Source organism: Lepisma saccharinum, chromosome 5, assembly GCF_977018435.1.
Source record: "Lepisma saccharinum chromosome 5, izLepSacc3.1, whole genome shotgun sequence".
Classification (NCBI taxonomy): Eukaryota; Metazoa; Arthropoda; class Insecta; order Zygentoma; family Lepismatidae; genus Lepisma; species Lepisma saccharinum.
The window spans coordinates 98,085,971-98,112,987 of record NC_139233.1 but is presented as its reverse complement, the minus strand read 5'-3'; the positions used below and the strand labels follow the sequence as shown (position 1 = coordinate 98,112,987).

The following is a 27,017-nucleotide window of genomic DNA, read 5'->3' as shown; positions in this document are numbered from 1 at the left end:
ACTACTGGAGAAAAAAATAATGCCCAAAATTCCCATACCCACAGAAAGAAACAGTCATGGAGCATACGTCATGAAAAAATTTGGAAATTATCGTTTAAATCGAAGAGGATTACTCAAAAAATGGTAACACACTTAGCGTAAAAATTCCTCGTTTCATAAGCTCTCTAAAAAGATAAAATGTTGTAAAATGGCACACGGGTTGGGAAAAAAGTCTGAATAAATAGCGGAGATGGCGGGTTGTAGACCTCTTTGAAAAGTGAAAAGAAGTTGTCGGTTGTGAGAAATAAAGGAACGAAAATGAGTGAGGTAATAATGTAATTTACCATTCTCATGATTCCAGGTTGTCACAATTAACTGTTACAAAAACTACAAATCCTGTTCAAATTCCCTCCCCCGGTTACGTATGCAAGCAATAATTCTTTCTTATTTAGTTAAAATATTGTATTTGTTCCTTTTCGATTTGGCAAATATTTATGATGTCATAGGCAACTAGTGTCAGATCGAAAATAAACTAACCTTGATGTGCCAGGACCTGGCAACATTTATGAAACTGATAGATTTATCAACAAGCAAGAAATACCATAGCAACTACGAAAGATAGTGGAAAAGATGTCTTGAAAATTTCCAATATGTGATTTAAAGTTTATTTAATTGCGGTTAAGTTTGTGTTTCCAAGAATAAACCTTGTATAAAGGTGAAACAGTAAGTTTTGTTTTCCACGCCTTGTAATTGATAAGAGTCTTGTGACAACGACATCCGTTTCAAAATAGTTAATTAGATGTTTTATACATACGAATTCAATAGCGATACTAAATTGGAAGAGCAACTTTTACTTCTGTTGACATTTTTAAACGTACCATTGCCCTCAAATTCCTACCTCCCCTCTGTTTTGGATCTAATGCTCATATTTTTAAATTCGTAAAGTGTAGCATAATTTACTTACAGTAGTTTTCGAGTTGAAATAAATAAATGAATAAATACATAAATAAATAAAACTTTATGTTCCCTAGAAAAGGCCGTTTCCACGGTCAACGAAAAGCACGGTAAACTTTAAAGAATTGTATGTTATTATACCTCAAAACATTTAGGTAATTAAAATAACCACGATGTAGATATTTTGCGCATTGACTATAAGAATCAATAATTAATTGTATCTGGACAGGATCTTCTTCTTATGTAAAGTCTCCCTTGTTTGAAGCACTTTTTTCAAAGCAAGGAATTAATTCACCTGTGAGTGATCTGTGAGAAATATATTGCAGCTAGACAATGAAGAATTGAAGGGAACAATGTGTGCTACAAAGAAAGGCGCCATGGAAACGAGTTTGCTAATGACGTGAAAAAAGGCAATTTTCACCCTTAAAAAAGGGCCAATCGAGCGATTTCGTAATTTTCTCGGCATTTTGGGACAATTTCATGGTTGTCGTATTCGGGCATTTTTCATAGAGAAATTGTATGTCAGTGAGTGGTGGTATTGGGGCTGTATATTGGATTGGACTCGTTTTCTTTCGACGTGGCCTTTGGCCACTACTTGTACGCTCGAATGCGACCTTCGGCCACGTTGTGGACGCAATCACGTTATACAGGGTGGTCCGAATGTCTTGTTACCCCTGCAGAACAATTTACAATGTTACCGATCCAGAAGGTTAGTATGTATGACTTCCACCCTTTTCTTGATGCAATTTGTCTGCATGTCCTGTGTGAGATTATTATCTGTCCCGGTTGGGTCTCCTTGTTAGATCTTGCAGCGAAGTCATATTGCACTTCCACTAGTCTGTGGACGTTCATGTGTCCATACACATGCTGCTCACCATTCACCCACCCTGTAGTTACTTGTGTCATCCATCTGAAGGCAGAGAACAAATTTAATTAGTTCCACTGTGATAACCACCTGGGGGTAACAAGACATTTGGACCACCCTATAGATGGGGTTCCTCAATGATCTTAATGACTTTGAAAATGTCTGCATGTTGTATTGGATGAAGGGCAACAACTGTATAAGTTCGCTAATTTAAAAAGTTTAGAAAGTAACTTTATGTGTGTACTCTCATATTGTACAAATATTCAACACATTATTGTCTATTTTCATAATAATTAACTAGGTAAATATTGTCCGTTTCAAAATAGTTAGATATTTCATATAAACGAATTGAAAAGCGACACTATATTGGAAAAGTAGTATTTATGTCTTTTGTCATTTTCACATTTTTAAACGTAATTTAAAAATAATTGTTTTCCTTCATTTCGTGAGCTCGCCGTCGTGGTTCGCTTATTTCGAAAGTTTTTAACGTAACTTTGTGTGTGTATGGTCTCCAATATGGTACAAATATACAGAATATTCAAAGTTGTCTATTGATTAAAAAATACGTGTGACACTTGTGCAATTAACGGCAAATAAATGGTCCTTGCTTTTTGTGGTATTTTATATAAATGCACTTGTATAAACACGATTCGAGATCAAAAGGTTTGTTTTTCGTGCGTAAGAATTATCTAATTAAATAACTAAGAAATATAAAAAAAAATAGAGGTGGTGAGCCTGACAGCCCTCGGATAAGTCAGGGTTAATACATATCAGAACATTAGCGTTTCAACTTTTAATCAACATTTTTTGTCATAATTTTCCAAAAATACTATTTAGAAAAATGCAGATTCCAGAAGTCTTGAATCAAGGGACTGAAGTTAATAGCCCCCACGGAGACATTTAATTAACGGAAGTGGAAATGATTCGAGTACAAGATTTGGCACTATCTCATTTTGTCCCATGAAGAAGGACACATTCCCTGATTTCGATTTTGAGATGCAATAACCTGTCTATTCCAGATCCATGTAAATTAGATGTATGTCTTGTTCTTGTTTCAGTCTGAAGGAGGAAGTCTCGTCCTCGAAATAAGATGTAGTTAGTAAAGTATGAGATTCCGTTGGGTATTTCTCAAATGGCTGGCACAGCAAAGCGATTTTCCTTGGGATGGAAATTTCATATGACCTATGTACAGTCATCAGCAATACGAATGAGACAGCTGTATCCTGAAACGTTTGCTTCCCTGCAAAGCATTTTGTGTGTTGCCTACGACGGTGGTAGAAGTTGCCATTAAAAATTTGCTCTTAAAATTCACTTATCGCGGCAGACTTAGGGAACACGCATAACGCTTTGCAGGGGAGCGAGTATTTCAGGTTGTATGTGTCTCATTTTCATTGCCGGTTAGTGTACATTCTGACTTAGTTGAAAAAGACGAGGCACGCAGTATGTCTCGGCCTTGTCTTAATTTTACAGACTCCCGTCGCATCTCTATTGAATCTCATCATTTATTTGTATTTGGGTTATTTACGTTGTTTTTCTACCTCATAGGTTAATCGCGACAATAAGGATGAATGGATGAATGACGAACTGATGAATTGGATAATGGTTCAAAATAAATGATTGTGTTGATTTCGTAGAAGTGTTACTGGTCAAAGGCAGTGTTTCTGATGAAGGCGATTCTTAGTATTAATAATTCTTTCGCCATGAACAAATTCAGTAGCGGCTTCTGCCTATTCGCACACCCAAATAAATCTGCTATGTAATTATTTTTTATTATACTTATTCACTGAACACTCTCTCCTTCAAAACATCAAACGTTCCTAGGCCCCATCACCGACCGTATATGCCTCGCATGCCTCGTTTTGTCAGCGCCTGCAGACTGAGGCGAGTTCGTTTCGCACAAGTAGCAGTGCGCTCAGATTCCGCTATTTGCAGCACGCAAGGAGAGAGAGAAAGGATTGGCGCCTGTAGCTTGCAGTATTATAGGCTTTACGCACACAGCTCGTGCTGTGTTCACGACGCAGTGTTGCAATCCCATTCCATTCGATATCGTGTGGCGGAATAGAGGCAGCCCACACATCATCGTAAATCGAGGGATATTTTTTTGGGAAAGGGATATTTCTATGGTATCTTCACCCACCCTGTTCCGATCATTACAGGGGCAAGCAAGTAGGGGAGGAGGGAGGGGGCGGCGGCAACTGAAAGCGAAATGCGTGTTTTAAACAATGTCTTCCATTGCCTTTGCTTAGTGCAGCTTGGACAAAATAAACTGTCCTTGTGGCTCTGTAGTCGATCAACACGCAGGGGTGGGGAAGTGGGGACATCGACCAGTCAGCTGTTTTCATGGTGTGCTTGTTCAAGCATTGCAAAATTGTAGCACTGTCAAATCTCGTTCCTGTTTTAGTGCAAAGTGTTTGATTTCACGACGAAAGGGTAAACTGTACAAAGGGAAAGCATATTTGTAATATTTAACGTTGTTGAATATTTGGAGGGAAGTCAGCTATACTACGTGCAGCGACTCTAGTAATAATACGGATACGGCGGAAAGGAAAGAAACATTCTGAAGTACAAAGCAGGGCAGTGTTGACTGAGTGGTACTGTTTTGTTCATTAACATTTATTATTCTCTTGATTTTATTTTGGTCAGTCGGTCATTAGAAATAAAGAACTGCTAGATAGATTACAACTGTTTTTCTGCATGTGGTCTTTGGATCGGCTACCTTGTTTGCAGGAACGGCTTGAGATAAAATTTTCACCCGGACGAGGTGACGCAGGGGGACATGCTCCTACTTTCCACCTTGCTCCAATGTAAATCATTGTCATGTTATATAATTACGGTTTTGATTACGAAAAATAAGAGCCATATTTTAAAAATACTTTGAGTGTTACTGACCGTTAAAGAACATGTTTATTGTAGGTATGTGAGTATGCGTTTATTTAATACTAACATAATCACATCAAAATAATAATAATCTCTTAGTTTAAATTCCTACATAATTTTACTATATGGTTATTGAGTTATTCAGCAGTAACTTCAATTAATTCTTGACAACAATAAATCCGACTCTATTTTAAGAACAAACAGCTACGCACCCGGTGAACCTTTAACAGACATGTGTAAATTTATGTAAGTCACAGTAATTTTATTAATGTCTGTAAGTTTCTTTATTTCTTACTTCATAGTTGTATCTCTTGCATGAAAATTGCTTCATACGATTTGGGTGCACACCACGAACCGCCACATGAGCAAATTGCTCGTTGAGAGCAAAGCCCTGTCAGGTGCTTCTTTGTTGGCTGACGCGTGGTCACCACATCAAGTCACGTCGCTGCTGTTTCTGGTTTTGGAGACCGGAGCCCGTCGCTTCTCTTCAAGTAGCTCTCCAATCGTCCTTACGATGCTGTATTAACGTCCAGCTCTCATTTGCTGGGCATTGCCCTCCAAATAATATTATACTCGTACGTTCTCCTTTTAATATTAATTTTCCATTCTTCAAGTTGTTATAAATATCGTGTCATTCCCTCAGGAATGGAGATCTTACTGGGTTGATGTAGCTCTCTGATCATTCATTTTTGATGGTCGAGCAACTAGCTTTCCTGGACAGCCTGATGGTAAGGCTCAAGAGGTACTAAAATAACGCACACACGAATGGCAAAACACACACTTGAGTTTAAACCCCTACAGATTGGATCAGCATGTTGAAAAGAAATACCTGTCTCGTTATGACTGCTGCAGATCTGCGATGAAAGGTTATGCTCGCCGATCACGGTCTCGCCCACACGTCCTCCTTCTCTCTGTTATCCTCGTACTCCTCGTTTGACTGACTTAGAACTGGTCCCTCACCTCTCAGACCCCAGATATTTATTCTGCCCGATTTTAGCAAGCTAATGTAGAGTCAGATCCGTGGCCTCTTCCTGGTTTTCGTCTGTTTACATGTTTTCATTGCCGATGACCTGGAAGAGCTTAAGTAATGTCTGACTCTGCATTCCTGATTGACAAGTTCCTCTCTGGAATATGATGGCTGAATTACTGGGATTTGAGAGTCCATTGTATTGATATTTCTAAGATTTCTACGGATTGCTACGATGCCCCTCTCCGGAAAAGAATTCCTTTGAATTCGCTTTTATCTCTGATCTAATCTTAGGGGGATATCGTTTATTAACAAACACAAAAACCAAAAGACCCGATGCAAAAAAATAATAACGTAAAAACAGTAGTCCCATCCAAAAATGAATATCCTACACACCAAATGACACAATTATATATAACACAATCCACTGTATCTGCTGAATATGTGAGTGGAATAGCGTGACGTAACCTAAGAGATACATTTGTTGATGTATAGGCCTGACGTCACATTGCGCCAGCTATTTGATATGACAAACAGAATTGCGTGACACGTCACTCCAGAGTTTGACACTCCTCCTGCATTATAAGACGTATCTCTTTACAAGAGGAAATCACTGCATTGTTTAAAGATAAGTGACTAGACATGACAACATATTTGTGTCAATACTGAATGATATATAATTGATGGCTTCCCTTCGCCGGAAATGAATTTGGAGCACTGAATGAAATAACTCGATGGACTATGATGTGGCAAGATGTTCGCACTACGTAATTGTATACATACAATCAACTGTGTATCCGTAACTCGTTGCACTTGTGTTGCTAGTAATTGCGAATATTGCATGTTTATCGAACATAAATATGTCACACATAAAATAAAATCGTAGTAGTACGATAGTTTTAGTCATAAAATTGTAATCGATGAATCACCGTCTTTATTTTACACATAACAACAATAATTATCAACTTATGTAACTCAGTCCTGCAATATGTACATATTTCACGTAAGATGTGTAAATTAATTATAGAAAATTTATTTGTTAAACTGGAATTCGGTTGCTAATGAGTTCATTAACACGTTGCACACGCAGAAAGTGAAAAAGGGTCGTGACAACACTGTTGACCACTACGCTATCCAAAGAAAGTTCGATGAATAATGAATCTGAGCATGATTCATTGAGGATAGACGTCCAATATTCATCACACGATGTTCAGTTCAAATTAACTGTGCACAATCGCGTTCTGAATCTGACTGTACCTCTTGGAATTTTCCTGTACCTGGGGGTACATTGCACGTTTTCCTACAGCATACTATTTCCACGTTGGCAGAAAAGATTTATGACAGTTCGCACTGAGGGGTGGAATGGGGACTTCCTCTTACGCTGTTTTCAACTGGAACATTTGGGGAATATACTTGAAGACTAAAATTGGTAAACGCTGTAAGTGCCACAATAATTCAAACACCGTTTTCCACGTTAAACTGAGAAATGTACCATGCTTTATAATGTGGTAAACGTGAAATGTGGCTGGTAGCCCTCTAAGTAGTTCAACGGGCGGGTAAAGAGGTCACTAGTGTGAACGTTCTTACGGGCTGATGTGCTGAACGATGCGATTTCCCAACACTTTCGCTTTTGGCACTTACAACGTTTACCACTTTTAGTCCTCACTTATTCTCTGGCGGGTGTATCGCGTAAGAACTTCCATGAAAACTGGAAGATTTGGCAGCATTCTGCTTCCAAACTGGCAAATGCTGTCAGGATACTGGGTACACGGGTGCACGGGTACACTGCTCGTGGTTCCTGGTTCGACCTCCTCCCTTCAGGCTTGGGAATTCCGAATAGTTTCCCTTGCACCTGACCCGTCGGCTTTCTACTGTCGACAGCTGACGAATTTCGAATTTGAGACAGGTGTAAGGTAATGGGAATATTACCATGGTTTTGAGATAGGAAAAATTACGGGAAAGGGTTATTCTGATCCAATCTTTTTGGTACAAAACTCAAGAATAATATTTCACCACTCATGATTGAAAAATTTCCAATATCAATTGAAATATTCTTAAACTACTAGATTAAAATGCTAATGAATTCCCACTGGGCATCGAACCCTGAACTCATATAGTCTGGTTGATATTGAGTGCATTCTCCTCTGTAACATTCTGAAAACGATGAACTCCAATGTTAATACGTTAAGCTGGACAGCTAATTGTCTTCTTAGCGAAAACAGTTTGGATACACACGTCCACTCTTGTCCCCTATCTCTGAAATATTGAGAGGAGTACAACCTTCCCCTTCCCATCGCCAGCGGTAAGACTTAATCGAATTCAAATAGGACATAACACATTGACAAATCAGAAGATAAAAATAACAATAAAAAGTATAGATTATACGTGGATGTAAACTTAATGGATGAAATGTTTGATGTATATTACATTGATATACTGACTATATGTATAATTTGTATCAAATTATGGAATGCTATATTTGAAGTTGGATGGTCCATAAACTGAAATGATATAACACATCAAGAGATAGGTCCTAGATAATATAATGTATACGTACCACTTGATTGAGAAGGGTTGTTGAATAATGTTGAAGAATAATTGTTACGTTTAGCGAGAGAATAACAATGTACGTAGAGTGCATACTCAAACGCAACTTATATAGTGGTTCGGATCCCACTTTAAACTGTAGGTCCAGTCCTAGTTAGACTTACTGTGCATAAAGTGGACTTAAAACACCAAATCAATCAATCAATCAAATCAAACGCAACTTCTAGTCTACCTCCGTGGCAGAGTGGTTAGCACAGCGCACTACGACGCCAAGGGTGCAGCTTCGAATCCCGTCCTTGGGATCGGTGTTCTTTGTGAGTGTCACTTCATCAATTTCATCACTCATCCTAATCTTCACGATTATCAAAATCCGGCAAAAGCGAAGTAAAATGAACCAGATCAATAAATGAATCAAACAAATTCTTAATTAATGTTATTTATGGGTATTGAAAGAAAGGATTTTTAAGAATTTCTTATCACCTGTTATGGTACTTAACTTTTCATTTTATTTTATGCCAGAATACTGTACAATGAAATGAAGCTTACAATAAGTTAAGGAATCTAACTTGTGCAAAAGGGTCGAAAGTATTAAAACAGCAATTTCTGGAATTGTTTTCTTGCAGGCCTTGGTGTGAGGGGCATCTTCATTGAGCGACTAATGGACACAGCAATCATGGAAGTTTGCTTCGAGAACGGAGGCCTCCAGGCCATTGCTATGAATCAGGTAAGTGTTCGTGTGTGTATTACAGAAATCGTCGTATTAAAGCAACAACATTTTATCAGTATTACGTAACACTCCGTTTGGCTTAAATACGAAGGAATCAACACACAATTGTTGAATTTTTAACATTATAATCAATATTTAATCTAAACATTCCTATTTAGAGAAAGGCCTAACTTAGTTTTTTGCTAATCGTACTTCTTCTTAATTTTCTATAATGATATTATTGCTGTCACGATGTCAGTACTTAGATCATGCCTTTGAATCATGTATGCCGGGGCGTAACGAGACTCATGGAGGGCCCGGAGCAAACTACCCATTTGGGGCCCCACAGTTACTGTAAATATTACATATTAAAAAAATATTTCAAGTCATAAAAAGTATTTTTGCTCTTTAAGAGCATACACGTCGTGTTGGATTAAGTGTTTTGAGATTTGGGTACTGTTTATATTAACTCTTGCCATCGCAGCATACTGTTACGAAAACAATTATAAGCATTCTGAACTGTTACAAAAATACAGGGCTCTTTTCCGGGGTTACCTTCTGCAGTTAAATTATAACTAACGCAATTTGGAACCGCAAGATGTTGGGTCTTTTTTTGTACTTGCGATTTCCCAGGCAGCGTTGCAGTTCTTATTTAATTGTGTTAAAACCTCCATAATTTTACCCTGCTGGCATTCTGTGCTTAGCATACTGGGAAATAGTGACATAATTACTGCAGACGTGAAACCATACGTAACCACAAGCTGTGGGCCTCAGACGTCAATATAATCTGCCTGGAGCGAGCCAGTCTAACAAACATATAAATCAGGAAAATCCATTACAGTCTTCCGGTTTTTCGGGACCCTTTAGATCGAGGCTCCCGGGACACCGCCCCGGCTGCCCCAGCCTAGTCACGCCTCTGCTTGTACGAATTTTAGATTATAATCGTTCCTAGTTGTCATTGCACCATCTAAATTTCATCAGTTCGGTAATTCATCCTAGTTGGCGCAATTAACGTGAGCATAAGTCTAACGTGGAAGGGCTTGAGGGGGCACGTGCCCCCAAATTTGCACGTTTACTGCATTCTACAAACCAATGGTATTTCTGGTAACCTCGTTGAACCTGAGATGCAAAGTAATGAGTAATTTTTATGATTTCGCAAATGTAACAGTTATATAGCAAAATACTCCTGGCGCTATTTTATGGGATAGAAAACTTTTTGATTTCACCCGAAAATTATATCTGAAGTTACGCCCATGAAAGCGTATATAAAGCGAATAAAACAATCGAACACAATGTAAACATTACATAGTATTGACCCATTGATTCCTTGCTGACATCACCTCTGTGCATGCCACGTAAAACTTGTGATTTTAAAAGTTATGTGGTTTGCGAGGAAGCAAGGGGTTAGTGGTATAGATCTGTTTGACAAATTCTCCATGTGTTTCACTGTTGTCTGTTTTCCAGGACACAGCAAAGATATTTTTCATCTGCATTGGCCTAGCCAGAATGCAGGGCAGTTTCTTTTGCCCTTCTCGAAGAGCCCAAAATATCGATCACCAAGCAGAAATGCATGTCCGGTCGCCAAAAACGATTGGCAGTATGAATTTCTAACTCGTCCAGAAGATAGTACTAAAGGCCCATTATTACATAGTTACTATTTTGTATTACACAAGAGTCTAAATAAACAAGTACTGATGTCGTTTCTGTCTGCTCTGCTATAATGGCTAAAATTGCTGATCTCAAAGAAAGAAGGAAAGAAACTAGTGGGGTTACGCCTGGCCGTCTGTCGATACAAATGTCTAAACCACGATTTGCTTACGAAGCTAAATTTACGAAAATGAGCAGCGCAACGAGAAGTTATCAGCGGCGAAACTTATTTTTCGTGGGGTGTAGCGTCCCGTGGAACATTTACTAGGTCCAAAATGACCAAAATGTGAGAATTTATACCCCTCCCCTTCAGTTGCGTACCGATGGATCTAAACACATCCCACACAAAATATGCGATCCGAACGAATTTTCCGGCCGTGCCCCACGTGTTTTTATTTTCCCCATAAAAACAGCCAGAATGTAGGCATCCTCCCGAACCTGCTTTGTGACCCTCAAAGGGCCTGATCACTTTAATGTTCTTTTAAACTTGAGCTCAAAGGCATGCAGAAGGCCATGGAAGAGTAAAGAAAGTCACACATATTAATTGAAGAAACATTACATTGGGAATTTATATATAGCATCATAACAAGATTGTGTTAAAAAAAGAGTACAAGCAATAACTTATGTGCTTGCTTAACATTAAAAAAAAAGAGTACAAGTCACAACTTAAGTATTTCCCTAACAATTGTTAGGCAAGTACTTAACATCATACGCATGGAGGTAGTATTCTATGTACGAGGGGAGACTGATAAGTATTGAGCCTTACCCAGAAAACAATTGAGCTAGGAAGCTGTAACTGCCACACTATTCTACATATTCCTACAAGAAGTTAATGTACTAGCAACATCTGTCGTGCATCTTCCTAAGTCCCTGCAATTAAAATTTTTCCGACTGCTGGTGTAACCACTGATTTGCAAGATTAGTTGCCTCCTGAACACTCCCAAATCGATGTCCTTTAAGTGCTTCTTCAGATGAGGAAGAGATGATAGTCAGATGGAGCCAGGTCAGGCGAATAGAGTGGATTTGGCAACACGTCAAAGCTTAAGGAGGTGAGTGTCGCCATTGTTTCACCTGCAGTATGTGACGATGCATTGTCATGCAACAGCTATGCAACTTTCCTGGAGGTGCTGCCATTTTCACTTTGGACCTGACAAACAAAAGGAAAGTTAAAATCATAGAAAGTTCATTTTTGCACCATTATATATAGAAGAATTGAACAGTGCATCCCACAAATTTCAGCCTCCTAGCTCATATTTTTTCTGCGCAAGACTCAATACTTATCAGCCTCCTCTCGTACAGGGTGAGTCAAAAGTCCCTTAACAGCCTATATAAAATGTAAAGGAGATATGCCAGGAACGGTTTACGCCAAGGAGAAATCTTACTTGTGTGTGTCAAATGCATATTGCATTCCTTTAAGCTCAAGTTTACACAAATTAAAGTATTTAGATTCCTTGAGAGTCATAGAGCAGGTTAACACTGCAATGGTCGCGCCGAAAAACAACTCGCGTCTTGGGTCCCGTGGATCACTATTGTGATCCATAGAATAGTTTCGTTTTTTGCCATTATTTGCTAAAAAATGATCTGGTTTTATAGCGAGAATGTCTTTTTTGAAATATACCCGGTGGAGGCACATAGTGTTTCGGATCCCACTTTAAACTGTAGGTCCAGTCCCGATTAGCCTTACTGTGCATAAAGTGGACTTAAAATACCAAATCAATCAATCCTTTTTGAAATATTCTGGTTCATTTAACAGAAAAATATAAATTACTTCACTCAATACATTTTCTTTAAAACAATCACATACAGGTTTTTGGTGGTCTGGACACACTTATGTTTATAACAGATTTTACAAACACGTACTTATATATACAGAGGTACTACGTATCCGAGAACACTTTCATGGATGGTCGCGCGGATCACTGTTGTGCTCCATTGACATATGAGATGTAATAACAAGTGAACAATGCGTTACCGGCTGTACCCGGAAAAGTTATCCCAAGCATTTCCAAACCCCCGAGAGCACTATAAATGGGGTTAACAACCTGCCTCAGGAGGAGAAGCCAAGGATCGAGATCGTGTCGCGAGAGCGCAACAGTACGAACGGGGAGAATCGTCCACAGGGCCGCCCAGAAGCCGTTAGACCCAAGCCGGGGCCTGTCCAGAGTGGAGACGCCTCAGGCCAGACAGGGAAACCAGCGCCCAGCCGACCTTTCCAGCGTCCAGGCGATCCGGAGATAAGTATCTGCCCCTTTATGGTGTCCCCTAACTTCTCCCTCTTAATATTCTATTGGAGTGTCTGCCAAATAAAACTCAGTCACTTAAATATTCTATTGTGTTACGTTAATTACCTGCTCTATCAATATTTTCAAAAAGTCACAGAAAAGATAGTATCTATAGAATTAAAAGAGTACATTGCAAAATATAAAATCTTACCTGATTCTCAATCAGGTTTCCGTACTTTTCATAGTACAACCACGGCATTATTATCTGTCACGGACAATATTTTACGTTCGATTAACGATAAAAACTAACTATACTAGTATTATTAGACCTTTCTAAAGATTTCGATCTTTTCAATCATAACCTTCTCCTAGCAAAAATGAAATACTACAGTTTTTCGAAGCCTGTAATAAACTATCTACACGAAAGAAGACAAAGTTTTTTTTACCCTGCCGACACCGGATCATCACCGATAACATTAAATGGAGGAGTCCCGCAAGGTTCCATTCTGGCTCCCCTTTTATACACCTTATACGTCGCTGATATATCAAAGACCATCAGCCATTGTAATATACATTGTTATGCGGATGATACGCAGTTGATGATATCGTCATCACCATCGGATTTGTTAAACAAGATAGATAATCTAAACAATGATCTACATACCCTTAACAAGTGGCTCACTGCAAATGGGCTCGCAATTAATCAGAATAAATGCGTATACACAATTTTAGGCTCTAACTATTATCTTGAAAAAGTAAATTATGATACAATTAACATCAAAATTAAAAACCAAAACATAATTTATGCACCAACCGTTAAAAATCTAGGCCTTACTTTTGATCCCAAATTTTCCTGGGCAGGACATATCTCAGCGCAATGCACAAAAGCACTAACAATAACGAGATCACTCTACAGGAGGAGATACTTTTTCACTAGAGAAACTAAATTATATCTCATCGAAACTCTAATATATCCTATTTTCGATTACTGTGATGTGGTGTACGGCACGAATTTACAACGTAAAATATCGAACAGAATACAAAAAATACAGAATTCTTGCATTCGTTACGTTCTCTCGATCAGGAGAAATCAGCACATCCTACCCTTGCTCAATACATACAAAATCCTTAACATGTCTAGGCGACGCCTCCTGCATCAGTGTTCTACAATATATAAGGTATTAAAATTGCAAACACCTATCTATCTCCACGAGAAACTGGCATTTAGAAATTCCATACATCCATACAATACTAGAGGTCGGCGAAAAATCGACATTCCCCGCCACTCTGCTGTCAGTTTCGAAGGCTCCTTCTCCCTCTGGTCTGTAAAGGCTTGGAATGCTCTTCCCGATTATGTTTCTTTTGCAACAACACCCAAAAACTTCAAAGAACAAGTCGTATTATTTTTATTGCAAAGACAACAATTGAGCATTAGCTCGTACGGCTAAGCAACAGGAATCAAGTAAAGTAAAACCATGTATTTTGAAAACACTTATCTAACACAACGAATATTTCAACCTGTGGGCATGCTATTTTAGTATCGATCTGGAAATTGCGTATGTACACGTGTGTATGTGTGTGTGTGTGTGTGTGTTAATGTATCTGTCATTGTATTCTCTTATAATTTTATTATTTTTCATTTATGTCGTATTCATTCATGTTATGTTATTTGATTTCAGTATTATTCAGTATTATAAATGTATGTATTGTAACTTTTATTCACCAGAGTTAGGTGGTAGAGCAGCCCAAGGCTGAATCTCGCTTTGTAGTAAATAAAAAGACTTTTCAATTCAATTCAATTCAATTCAATCGTCGCCTATTCGTCAACGGGTCCTATCCTCCAACGCAGAGGTTGAAATCCGGTTCGGCTAAGGTTTTAACGCCCTCAATTGTGTCTCCAGGGACGAGCCCTGGGACAGAAGCTTAGCTCGTAACGAATGGATAAATTTCAAATAACGGCTGCACGAACAGAGTTCCTGGACTGTTCTAGGAAGAGAGACTGAGAGCCAAGGTGAGGAGTGTTGTCAATCTGCAGTAGCACGTGAAAATATACGAGTAGATCACTAATGTGATCTGCGCGACCACTGCAGTGTTAAGCGGGAATGCCTACATTCTTGGCATGTTATACTTGTGGGTAAAATAAAAACACACGTGGCACACCCGGAAAATCTCGTTCGGATCCCCAATTTCGTGTTAAGTGTGTTCAGGTCCATTGGCATCCAACTTGGAGGCGGAGTGACGTGCTAAATTCTCATACGTACTTGCTGTTCATTGTGATTGCGATAAAAAAAGATTTGAATGAAACTTACCTTTCGGCTCCAGCACTGTCAATTCATATAAGTTGGCATTCTGTTCATTGTATTTACAACTAGAAAAAAAGCTCCTTAAATATCCCCTGGCTTCCATCGGTAGAAAGTGATTAATTTAAACTAAAACTGGTCGTGTAACATCCGTCGTTTCACAGTCTCAGACACCTCTGACCCTATTAAAAAAGCACCGAAATAGCCCTCGATGTCTGACCACCAAGCGCCTTGTGTATAGACAACCCAACCAACATTACGATTCTGCGGCTTGCATACCATTAACTGGTACACATATCATCAGATTGAGCAGAGATTCCAAAGGAAAATGGAAGATGAACATTGTCTTGTGTTTTCGTCATGTAGTAATACTCGCTCCAAGGTATGCTTGTATATTTAATGCTGCTTAGAAACGAAACCTGACGGACTTGCTTATCAGTTTTATTCTAATCATGTCTCATTCTTATCGTGGAGATTAGCCATGAGTGGTAAAAAAGCGTCTTAAAATTAGAAAATTGCCTGCTATCCAAAAATCCAAATCTACGACTCGATGGCACGGCAACACTTAACTCCTGCACATATGCTGTCAAAATGTTTAAGAAATTACGTGTATGTTATAAACACACGCTTTACATTGAGAATTTGGCCAAATTGTTTTTTAAGATGTGTGATGTAGTAAATTATATTAATTTATACAGAGTAAAAAACGCTGTATGTAGGGATACTCCTAAGTACAAACAACTAGATTGTACAGAATGAAGTTCAAATTATACGGGCGATTCTCCATAATAATGGTTATTGAAATTGTAACTAATGACGAAGTCATGTAACCTTTGAAAAGCGTGCCAATGGTTGATCTCTGTGTGAACGAGATTGTGAGTCACCAGTCTTATACCTATTCTAAAGCCACAATCACTCTGATAAGTAGCTTAAAGTTCTTCAACGGCATTTCTGGACATACTGGACTTCATGGAGCTATTTTGAACATGAACGTTCTATTCCAAATGAAAATCCATTCGATTCATCTTTGCAATGAAATGGTTATTGCGGAACGTAGACAAACATAGACACGTGTTTCGTGTGAGAGACAGGGGCGACTTAATGGCTGGGCGACTGCCTGGAACGCCGTCCTCGGAGGCCGCCAAACATATTGTTTGCTGCAAATCCTTATTTCTGATTACGAAAGCGTGGCTATTTGTTTCAAAAATATTTGTGTACACTAGAATTAATTGGGAGTTACTGCTGCATAACATGACAGAGGCGCAACCACGAATTTTCGTCTGGGGGCAAGTACCAGGATAAATGTACCAATAATAATAATAACAATAATGGCATTATTATTATTATTATTATTATTATTATTATTATTATTATTACTAGTGGTAGTATCAAATATTTGAAATATTTTTTGGCCACCGTAAATTTCACATTCGATAATAATGTAAAACAGGCAAACAAACTATACTTTTGAATGGTAGAAAATGAATGATAAATGCATTCCGAAAATAATTATTTTTTGTACATATAACATGTATAACTCTCATGTACAACATATGGTTTACACATATGCAACATGGAGCGACACAAAATAAAAAAATACATATGCAACATGTGTATTTGTATATTGAGGTTGATACACTGGCAGTTCGGTCGGGAACAGGTTCTGCAATCGTGTTTACGAAAATTCCAAAACCCCCCACCCCTCCTTTCTCGGAATATGTCACGTGTTTGGGCTTTGGGCTCACGTGTTCGCTGGTCAGTTGACGGACACAATGAATGCTTGGTATTTACGATGCTGTTTTCCTCCAAGCTTCCAACGCTGTGATTTAGTACTGATAAGGCACACATTCTTCTTTGTGTTTAGACCTGGTGATCCAGCTGAAGTAGTGGCGGGGGGGGGAGGAGAGAGGGGATTGGTGTCAGCTTTCTGTCGCCTCTATGTTAGAAATGCAATGAAGCTTGACGATAGCCAGAGGTGCCAGAAGCGTGAGTCTATCCAGAAGTACAGACAAAACAAACGATTGCAAAGTCTCCCTTCCCTCCTCTGTATCATATAATAGCTCATCGATTTCCCTAACGCACAATCGTTGCACAATCGTTTCCTAATCGTTTTCTTCCGGACATATTTCCACAAAGAGCAGAGTCAACAGGGACGAAATAGATTCACAGTAGCTACACAAGATGCAAGTGCGAACGAAAAAAAGCAAAAATTCGGGTTTTCTCCCCAAAGTAGCTGGAGAAGAGGGGGCAAACTCCACATTTTTATGATTTTTTCATTGAAATTCGGGGGATGCAGCCCCCGCCCGTAACCCCCCCCCCCACGGTTGTGGCATCCAAATTTTACATGGTTGCATGCACTGATGTTATACCTGCAAAACAAAAGTTATTCGAAGTAGATTGGTTCCATAGTGTCAGAGTTATAACAATTTTATGAATAATATGCAAATTGGCTAAAATTCGCTAGAGTTTTACCTTTTGCCTTATTATTCAAATTGTATTGCACCCACAAACATGAATCAAGTTTTATTCTCTTGCGGAAGGTCCATTCTTTAAAAAAAATCAAAAGTTCCGGTTTTCTCCCCAAAGTAGCTGGAGGAGAGGGGGCAAACTCCACATTTTTATATTTTTTCATTGAAATTCGGGGGATGCAGCCCCCGCCCGTAACCCCCCCCCCCGCTGTTGGGGCATCCAAATTTTACATGGTTGCATGCACCGATGTATTACCTGCACCCACGAACATGAATCAAGTTTTATTCTCTTGCGGAAGGTCCATTCTTTAAAAAAAATCAAAAGTTCCGGTTTTCTCCCCAAAGTAGCTGGAGGAGAGGGGGCAAACTCCACATTTTTATATTTTTTCATTGAAATTCGGGGGATGCAGCCCCCGCCCGTAACCCCCCCCCCCGCTGTTGGGGCATCCAAATTTTACATGGTTGCATGCACCGATGTATTACCTGCACCCACGAACATGAATCAAGTTTTATTCTCTTGCGGAAGGTCCATTCTTTAAAAAAAATCAAAAGTTCCGGTTTTCTCCCCAAAGTAGCTGGAGAAGAGGGGGCAAACTCCACATTTTCATGCTTTTTTCATTGAAATTCGGGGGATGCAGCCCCCGCCCGTGGATGCATTACCTGCAACACAAAAGTTATCCGAAGTAGATTGGTCCCATAGTGCCAGAGTTATTACGATTTTTCTCCATTATGTATACGAATTCAAATTTCGCGCTCAAAGCCTCGGCATAACTGGGCTTACTTTCGTCAGACCGCGCGGCGTACTAAGGGCTATTATAATCGGAGGGAATATTAACGCACATCATCCATTGTGGGGTTGTTATGGTTCAGATATCTCTGGCAAATCTCTGTGCAGATACATTCAAGAGTCAAATGTAACAATACTAAACGATGGCACTCCCACATATATCTCGAGACCAAATGATAATTCCTAGTGCTCCTGACATAACACTCGTGGCAGAGAATATAGTTGCTGATATTAACTGGAGAGTTCTGCAAAATCCATATAATAGTAATCATCTTCCAATTTTGATATCATTTGATTCAAACATAGATACAACACTTATATCTAGTAATCTTCCGGAAAGACCAACACGTCCATACTATTCTAAAAATATTAACTGGAACGAATTTTCAAGACAAATCAATCTCTCTACTGAAAATTACCAACAACAAACTTTAGGGAAAGATTACGAAAACTATACATCACTAATTAAAGAGAATTTGAACAGATCTACAATTTCCCGTCAACGTGACTCGGAAAGAAAGATTGCTCCGTGGTGGACGACAAACTGCCAGAAATTGATAAACGCTAGGCAAAATGCATTCATCAAATATAAAGAAAACCAAACAATGAACCATTTCTTGAAGTACAAAGAAAGAGCAGACAAAACTCAAAGGTACTTAAGGCAAATTAAGGCAGAGTTTTGGAAAATGTTTTGATCCTCATTAACAAATGAATCATCCTTAACCACAACGTGGAAAGTTATTAACAGAATGTCTAATGCCAATAATATTAGTAGATATCATGGAGGCGACATAAGCAGTAAATGGATAACAGAATTTCATCAAACCCTAACACCAGACTCCAGCGACTGTGATTTTAATGCCATATTAAATTCAATGAATGAATCCACACCATCAACATTGGAATGTCCATATAACAGTGCAGAATTAAGAAAAGTTATAAGTGAAAGGAAACCTTCGTCGTCACCAGGAATGGATGGCATATCATATGAATGTATACAAAACTTACCGCAACTGGGAATAGATAAATTATTAGAACTTTATAACGTGATATGGAATAGTGGACAAGTTCCCCTTCAATGGAAGGAAATTGTTATAATTCCAATCCTTAAACCAGGAAAAACACCAGTATGTTCTAAAAATTATCGGCCAATAGCACTAGCGTCATGCTTATCAAAAATTTATGAACATCTTATACTTAATATAATTACTTGGTGGATTGAATATAACAATATATTACCAAAATATCAAATGGGATTTAGAAGAGGAATGGGGGCAATAGATGTTTTGACTACACTTATTTTAGACATATGGTTGTCAATTGTTCGTCGCGAATTTGGTGTAGTTGTTTTTCTGGATCTTTCTAGTGCATATGATGCAGTCCTTACAGATTTGCTCTTAAAAAACTAACAAATCTCAATCTTACTAAGCAATTTATTAAAAGTATAGTTGAATTATTACTACAGAGAAAAATTTATGTTCGTTACGGTCATCAACTTTCGAATGCTCGCACAAATAGTCAAGGACTTCCGCAAGGTGCGGTGTTAAGTCCAACATTATTTAATTTGTATACTTATGATCTTGGTAAACAAGTATTGAAGTATGCTAGATTATTGCAATATGCAGATGATATTGTTATATACAAAAGCAGCATGTAACGACCGCCATGTTAGGCAGATTTCAGTTGTATATTGGTTTTATCTTATTCGTATACTTTCAACTTAAGAACTTGGATTAAATTATTTATACTTAATTGTTTTTATAATTCATGTATATATTTACGTTTTATCTTATGTTATAATATTATTCGCGTATTTTTGTAACATTTATTCAGAATTCATAGGCTAATAATTATCCCAAATAATATATGCAACGTTTTCATTGTTTAAGCACAAGTTAAATACATTTCTTCTTAATAACGATTTTTGTTCAACAATGTACAAGATTGAAGTAATTTGTCTTCGTTATAAACTAAATCTTTATTTAATCATTTTTTTAATGTGCAAGGGCAAATATGATTTATTTGATAAAATCAGTTTAGTTATTTCTATATAGTTTAACATTGTAATATTATAACAAAGTATTTCTCCCTCGTTTTCAATAAAATATCGTATTCCTATTGGCTGTTTATGTTTTACAATTCCCTTCTCCTGGCCACCTAACTTCCTGGACAGGTACTACATCTGATTTATACTTAACTATCTCATTAATTGTACACTGAAATGCCCCAGGCCGGTAAAGGCTCACAACATTCCAGGTGCCTAATTTAATATCCTTATTCCTAACGTAGATCTTATCCTTAGTCCAGTGACCTCCCAAAGTAGTCCCCACTCGGAGATCCGAATATTTTACCTTGGGAACATCCATGGCCTCATATTGCTGTTTCTTGACATGTCTTTTTACAGTGCAGAGTTGTTAGCTCTACGCCTAACCCCCAATATGAATGGAAGACCGCACCTGTCGTTGGTCAGCGGATCCCTCGGATCTAGCTGGGAGGATCACATTGTAGTCCATCAACCATACCCCACTTCTGCCGATTGTGGGACGCTCATAGAGCCATGACAGGACAGCTCTGTAAATCCCAACAGAGCAAAATGTTGACCATTTCACTGTTGGTTGACTAATTGCAGTAAACACGTCACTGGGCGATGAGGTCGTCACATCCCTACGCCTTTAATATTTCCGCACCCCTAATAAATGTGCACAAGTTACCCAATTAAATTTTCCAAATACAGGGTGTCTGATAGGTCGCTCCTTATATTGAAATGATTGTAACTTTTTTTTACTCAGGATACAGTATTTCTTTTGTCTGGACTCCTAGGCATACATCCATAGAAGGGAACCACATAGCAGACGCATTAGCCAAGTACGCAGCTCAAGAATCAAGTCACCGATCGCTTCGGATGAAATTTTGTGCGAAAGCGCTAGAGACGCATGCTAAAACAGAATTGTTGAAAAGTTGGCAGAAAAATGGACAATTACAGGGAAGACTAATGGGAAAAAATATTATTCAATTCAACGACTTATACCTAAATAACCTTGGTATCAAGACATTAACCTTTCAAGAAACTCTTTACCAAGCCTTCTTAGACGTCGGCTAAATTACACCCTAGCCCCTAAAGACCTGTACACTAGGAAGATTGTTCAATCCCCAATCTGTCAGTGTGGTGCAACTGAAGGAACACCTGATCATATTATATTTGAATGTCCTCTTAATGCAACTACGCGTGATTATTTCTTTAGAGACCTAAAACAAGCAGGATATAATGTTCCATACGCCTTGTCAACACTTTTGAGGAACCCAACGAAGAAAATTATATATGTACTTACCAACTATATTGTGAGAGAAAATATTATATTATAAAATTATGAAATTGTAAAATTATGAAATGTAAAACAAATGTAACTGCTGCATAGCTACAACCAAATATACATTTATATATATATAAAAAAAAGCAGTAGCTCTTCGCGATGATGGTCGCAGTGTGTGCTATATTGCTAGGGTGCTAAATATAGCACGAAATACTATCCATGAAGCTCTCGGACGGTATGATGCAACTGGTTCCTATGGTAGAAGACCGGGTTCTGGTAGAAAACAATGCACAACAGCACGGGAAGATCGTTTCATGCGTATCATAGTCTTAAGAGACCGTCGTACGACTTCAAATATTGTGGCACAGCGTTTGAGAAATGTTCATAGAGCTGTGGTTTCTTCACGAACAGTTCCTAGAAGACTGAATGAAAGTGGCTTATCGTCTCGGAGGCCGGCTACAGGTCCCAGGTTGTTAGCACGTCACCGGAAGCGAAGACTGGAATTTGCTACACAACACTTACATTGGAATGTGGAGCAGTGGGAAAAGGTTTTATTCTCCGATGAGTCAAAATTCAACCTACGTTCATCAGACGGGCGTGAAAATGTGTATAGAAGACCTAATGAGCGTTATGCGCAATGTTGTTTCGTTGAAATAACACCCTTTGGAGGCGGTGGTGTCATGGTACGGGGAGGTATCTCTTTACAAGAACGTACGGAATTGGTTCTTGTAGAGAATGGGGCAATGACAGCTTGCAGGTATATTACAGAATGTGTGGTAGATCATGTAGTACCATATGCACCATTCATAGGCCCGGACTTTGTTTTTATGCATGATAATGCGCGTCCTGACATTGCGAATATTGTCACGGAGTACTTGGATGAAGTTGCGATTACGCGATTAGAATGGCCACCACAAAGTCCGGACCTAAATCCGATAGAGCACGTCTGGATCAACTGAAACGACATATCAGAAACCGCACAATAGTTCCAGAAACAATTGAAGAGCTAAGAAGTGCTATTCAAGAAGAATGGGAGCAATTGGACCAAGAAGTGATTGCCAACCTTAATTTGAAGTATGCCATTGCGGTTACAAGCTGTAATTGATGGCAGGGGAGGTAACACCCGCTACTAGACAGCTTATATACCCCACCAGTACCAGTTAACAATATTAAAAAAAATATTGCTAAGATTTTTTTTCTAATTTTTTTTTTTGGTACTTTTCTGTAACTTTCGTTTATGTTCTAATTTAACTTATCAACAATAAATTTTAATTTGCTTTCTGTTGAATATATTCAGGTTTTCTTATTTCCAATAATTTCTGGAACATTTAGTTAGCCTTCGAATCAGAATTTATGCGTTATCACAAAAAATGTAAGTAACCAGTTTTTTTTTTGTCCAGCAGTGTATATATACATATATATATAATGTTATAATGTTATGTTTTAATTTGAGGAAACTGGAAAGTAAGGCTCAGGGTTGAAAGTTGGCAGGTAGGCAAGGTGGACAGTACGGGGAGCACCAAAACTCCACATCGCCTGGGTGAAAATGTTATTTTGAACCTCTTCTGGTGAGAGGTTGTAGATGGGTATAGGAATCTTCATTTGCATGTAATATATCCAGTACCTGACTCTTAATGCTTCACATAGTGCACTACCAATCTGGGGATAACGAAATAGTATCTGCGTACGGCATGCATCGCCGCGATTGTTTTAAAGAAATAGAAATCCAATCTAAAGTAGAAACAGAACATATGTAATACGAGTATATGAACACAAACAATGCTGACTTTCAATAGCACACTTACAAATGCAAGCAAAATTATATTCCACTAAAGCTATAAAATCCCGTTAAGAAATAAAAAAAAGATTAATATACTTGTAGTTTTTCAAAATAGTTTTTTGTCAAAATTAAACATGTCTTTGATTGATTTTATATTGACTTACATAAAATATTATTTATGAGAGTAAGTAGGCGAAGAGAATGCCGGCAACCGTAATTTCCACAACGAAAAGGTGGGCATCGTGGACATGATTAGCTCCAAGCTTGCCACCTTCATCGTGAACGACAACAAAGGCATAGGGTACCTCATCAAGATCATCAACACCTTACCTCCGAAATTTTGGAACGTGGCCGAGGGTCGAGGTCTCGTGAACGACATCATCAACAAGCTACCCTTCGAGATGCACCTGCCAGGTTACCAGTACTGCGGCCTCGGAACCAAAGTTAATCAGCGACTGGAGAGAGGCGACAAGGGTGTGAATCCCCTGGATGCTGCATGCAAGGATCACGATATTGCCTACAATACTAATACCGATCTCGATGTACGTCATGATGCTGACAGAAAGTTAGAGCACGCAGCTTTCGGGAGACTCGTCAGCAGAGACGCCTCGCTGGGTGAACGGGTCGCTGCATTAGGTACGACCATCGCCATGAACACAAAACAAAAATTGGGGTGGGGTCTATAAATAACAACCTACCCGAACTGCTCTGTAAAAATATTCAAGCTTACACAATATATAAATAACATATCGTCAAAATGAAGCCCAAGGGTGTAGTATACCAAATACCTTATTCGAATCTGAAAACTCTGGGTGCCCTCGATGGGTTACTCACCAAGAAACTATAGCAATATTTATTAAAAATAAAAAAAGGAGGCGTTTAGGGTTCGAACCTAGGTTACGTTACTTATAACATGGATGTTCTTTCTTGCTAGGGGAAATTAAAATGTACCATTAAATTAGTCACGGTCCAGAATTCGGCCGATGGAAGAAGACGATGAAGTTCCTTTTCCATCGATCTTCGTTTACAAGTCAAATGTTGTTTTTACATGTAGTAATTGAAAATTGAAAAAAAATCAGAAATCAGAACACTGGACACTGAAATATGTTACAAAATAATGTTTAATACATTTCTGTTGATATACTTACAATCTCTGGTCGCTCACCGACACAAGACAAAACACTCCCGGACCCATCATGCACCGGGTCAGACAGGTTAGCAACGCAGACCGCTGGTGGTCGATGCTTTACATAAACGCTATGTTTCTAGCACCATGGCCTATCCAGTTACGTTAAAGAAGTTTGAAATCACAAAGCTAGGACTCTATGCATGGTCCAGAGTAGAGAAAACAACTTCTCTCTGACCTATAAAGGTGCTGAAAGTTTTAACTGTGAATGTTCTAAAACTGTATCTCTAAAAAGTGACTGTCGAACTGCCAAATCGAAATGTGTCTATCGAACTGTAACTTTCCACTGCCTCTGCTAAGTCCTTACTTCGTCTTTTCTTTCCGTTCTCCGAAGAATTGTCCTTCACTCTATTGGTCGTTGAACTTTTTGCCCCGCCCACACGTGGTCACTTCTGCATGTAGGGGCGATAATCGTAACACAGGGGGGGTGATAGGGGCCATATTCGCGTAGCACAAAAAGACAATAGGACCTTGTTTGAGAGCTGATCTCGAGGAATGAAAAGCATCTGTTCTAATTAATTTTAATGGCTCTCAGCTCAAATTTTATCGCACACAACTCGGACACTTCAGTAAAGTTATTCCTTCCTTTGCTGTCGAAATTGCATCGAAGCGAAGATATACGAAAAGAAATGTTCTGGCAGGGTTGAAGTTCAAAATTCTGTGCTATTTACTCTTGTCAATCCACTGTCACTGAGCCAGACTAGCGGGCAGTGGTCGTGGAATTTATGACGTCTCGTCCAGGCTGCCATGTGTAGGGAGATTGTCTCGATTCCGAGCCTGGCCAGCTGCAAACTCTCGCGAGGACAGAGGATCTTTGTTTCCTACAGGGGAAAAAGTCTTTAAATTTTAAATGCCTGAAGTTCCAGGTGATTAGCTCCTTCTCGGCCGAAATTATCTCGATAGGCTCCATCTGGGCTGAAATTATCTTGACGTGAACCAGAGTTTAGATGAATTTGTACGGTACAGATATGGGAATTTATTGCCGGACACACTGTTTCCTTCACCTTGAAGTAGGGGTGGTGATATATGGGAGGCTTCATGGGAACGAACGCTCAGCGAGGCAGCTGGGTTTCTTCTCAGAGAGCAGAAAATTAGATCTTGGGGGAAAGCGTAGAAAGACCGATGGAGATTTGTAAATGGCACATCTGGGGATTTGTAATTGGCACATCGGTTATAAAACAGCGCGAGAAGAAACATTCTTGCTTGGTCAAAGGACACGGAATGAAAATGCTGCCCAGCATCCCTCAGTTGAAGAGGTTGCAACATTCGCGAAAGCATGAAAAAAAGACCGGAGGTTTCATATTCACCATCCCGGCCATCCTGGCTGCTCTGGGTGCTGTGGGTAGCTTGACCGGCGGAAGTGCCGCTATCGCCAGAACCGTCATCGATGCAAAGAAGAACAAGGCCGAGTTGGAAGAGCAAAAACGCCACAACCTGGCAATGGAAAAGAAGGGGAAAGGCGTGGGCAGGAAGCTCAAAGCTTTGAACAAATTTTAAAAAAAGAAGAGCCGCTGTCCAACCTCGACATTGATGCTCTGATCGAGCCGTTGGGAATCAAGCACTTCAGGGGTGTTTTCATGTCCGATTCTCTACCCTCTGTTGTGAAGAAAAAAGAGTGTGGTGTGGTTAACCTGGACAGTTACGAAAATCCAGGTACACATTGGATTTGCTACTTGAAAACCAGCAACAACAAAGCATTTGTTTTCGATTCATTCGGCGGTGTGCCACCTGCTGGGTTGGCAAAGTACCTCGGTGCTTCGGGTCTCTACTACAACGGCGAACGCATGCAAGGTTTCGACGAAGTGAACTGCGGTCATCTCTGCATATCAATGCTTGTGTTTCTGTCTCGATCGACGATTTTCAAAAAAGCATTGTGGCACCTGAAGCACTATGGGAGTATTCCATCTCACCAGTGAGACTTCGGTCTTAAATCTCGTGTTGCACGACGACATCATATATCCTAAATCAATTGCTCTTCGCGCATTCTACAGCATGTACCTGATACCCAATGTGACGGTGCATAACAACACAATCAAAGTCGGCAACGACAAAATCAGTATCACCCCTGGTCAGTACAACCTGTCTACCTTGCAGGCTCACTTGCCGAGAGGTGTGCTACTTTCTCACTCACAGAGTTGAAATTGTGTCTGCAACGAAAACCGTGGACCTGGGTACCGCCGGAGAGCTCCTGGGATTCGAAAACAATGCCAAGCTCGAACGTGGCATCAAGCACATCGGTGCCAACAATTCCTAAATTTCTAGCCATCGAAACTTTTGAACGTCCACTGCAACGTAGCGGAAGGCATGATCACCAAATCTTCGGACGGCCACAAGCAGACTGGGATCATTGCCACGTTCAAACCAAGTTCGGAGTTCATGGAGCCAATCATCTACACACCCTCCTCACCGATGTATTTTCCT

At 39.3% G+C, this 27,017-nt stretch overlaps 1 protein-coding gene across 2 annotated transcripts in view; it reads left to right on the top strand.

Annotated features, from left to right (window-relative positions):
• LOC145988434 (uncharacterized) overlaps window positions 1-27,017 on the top strand; it is a 102,706-nt gene that overhangs the window by 48,136 nt on the left and 27,553 nt on the right. Inside the window, exons 1-2 of one of the 2 annotated variants that reach the window (XM_083123327.1) lie at window positions 605-702; window positions 8,813-8,913. In XM_083123327.1, coding sequence (XP_082979453.1) covers window positions 8,848-8,913 — 66 coding nt within the window. In that variant the 5' untranslated portion in view covers window positions 605-702; window positions 8,813-8,847. Of the gene's footprint in view, window positions 1-604; window positions 703-8,812; window positions 8,914-27,017 lie in introns of those variants that run through there. The other variant, XM_083123326.1, reaches the window with a different exon arrangement.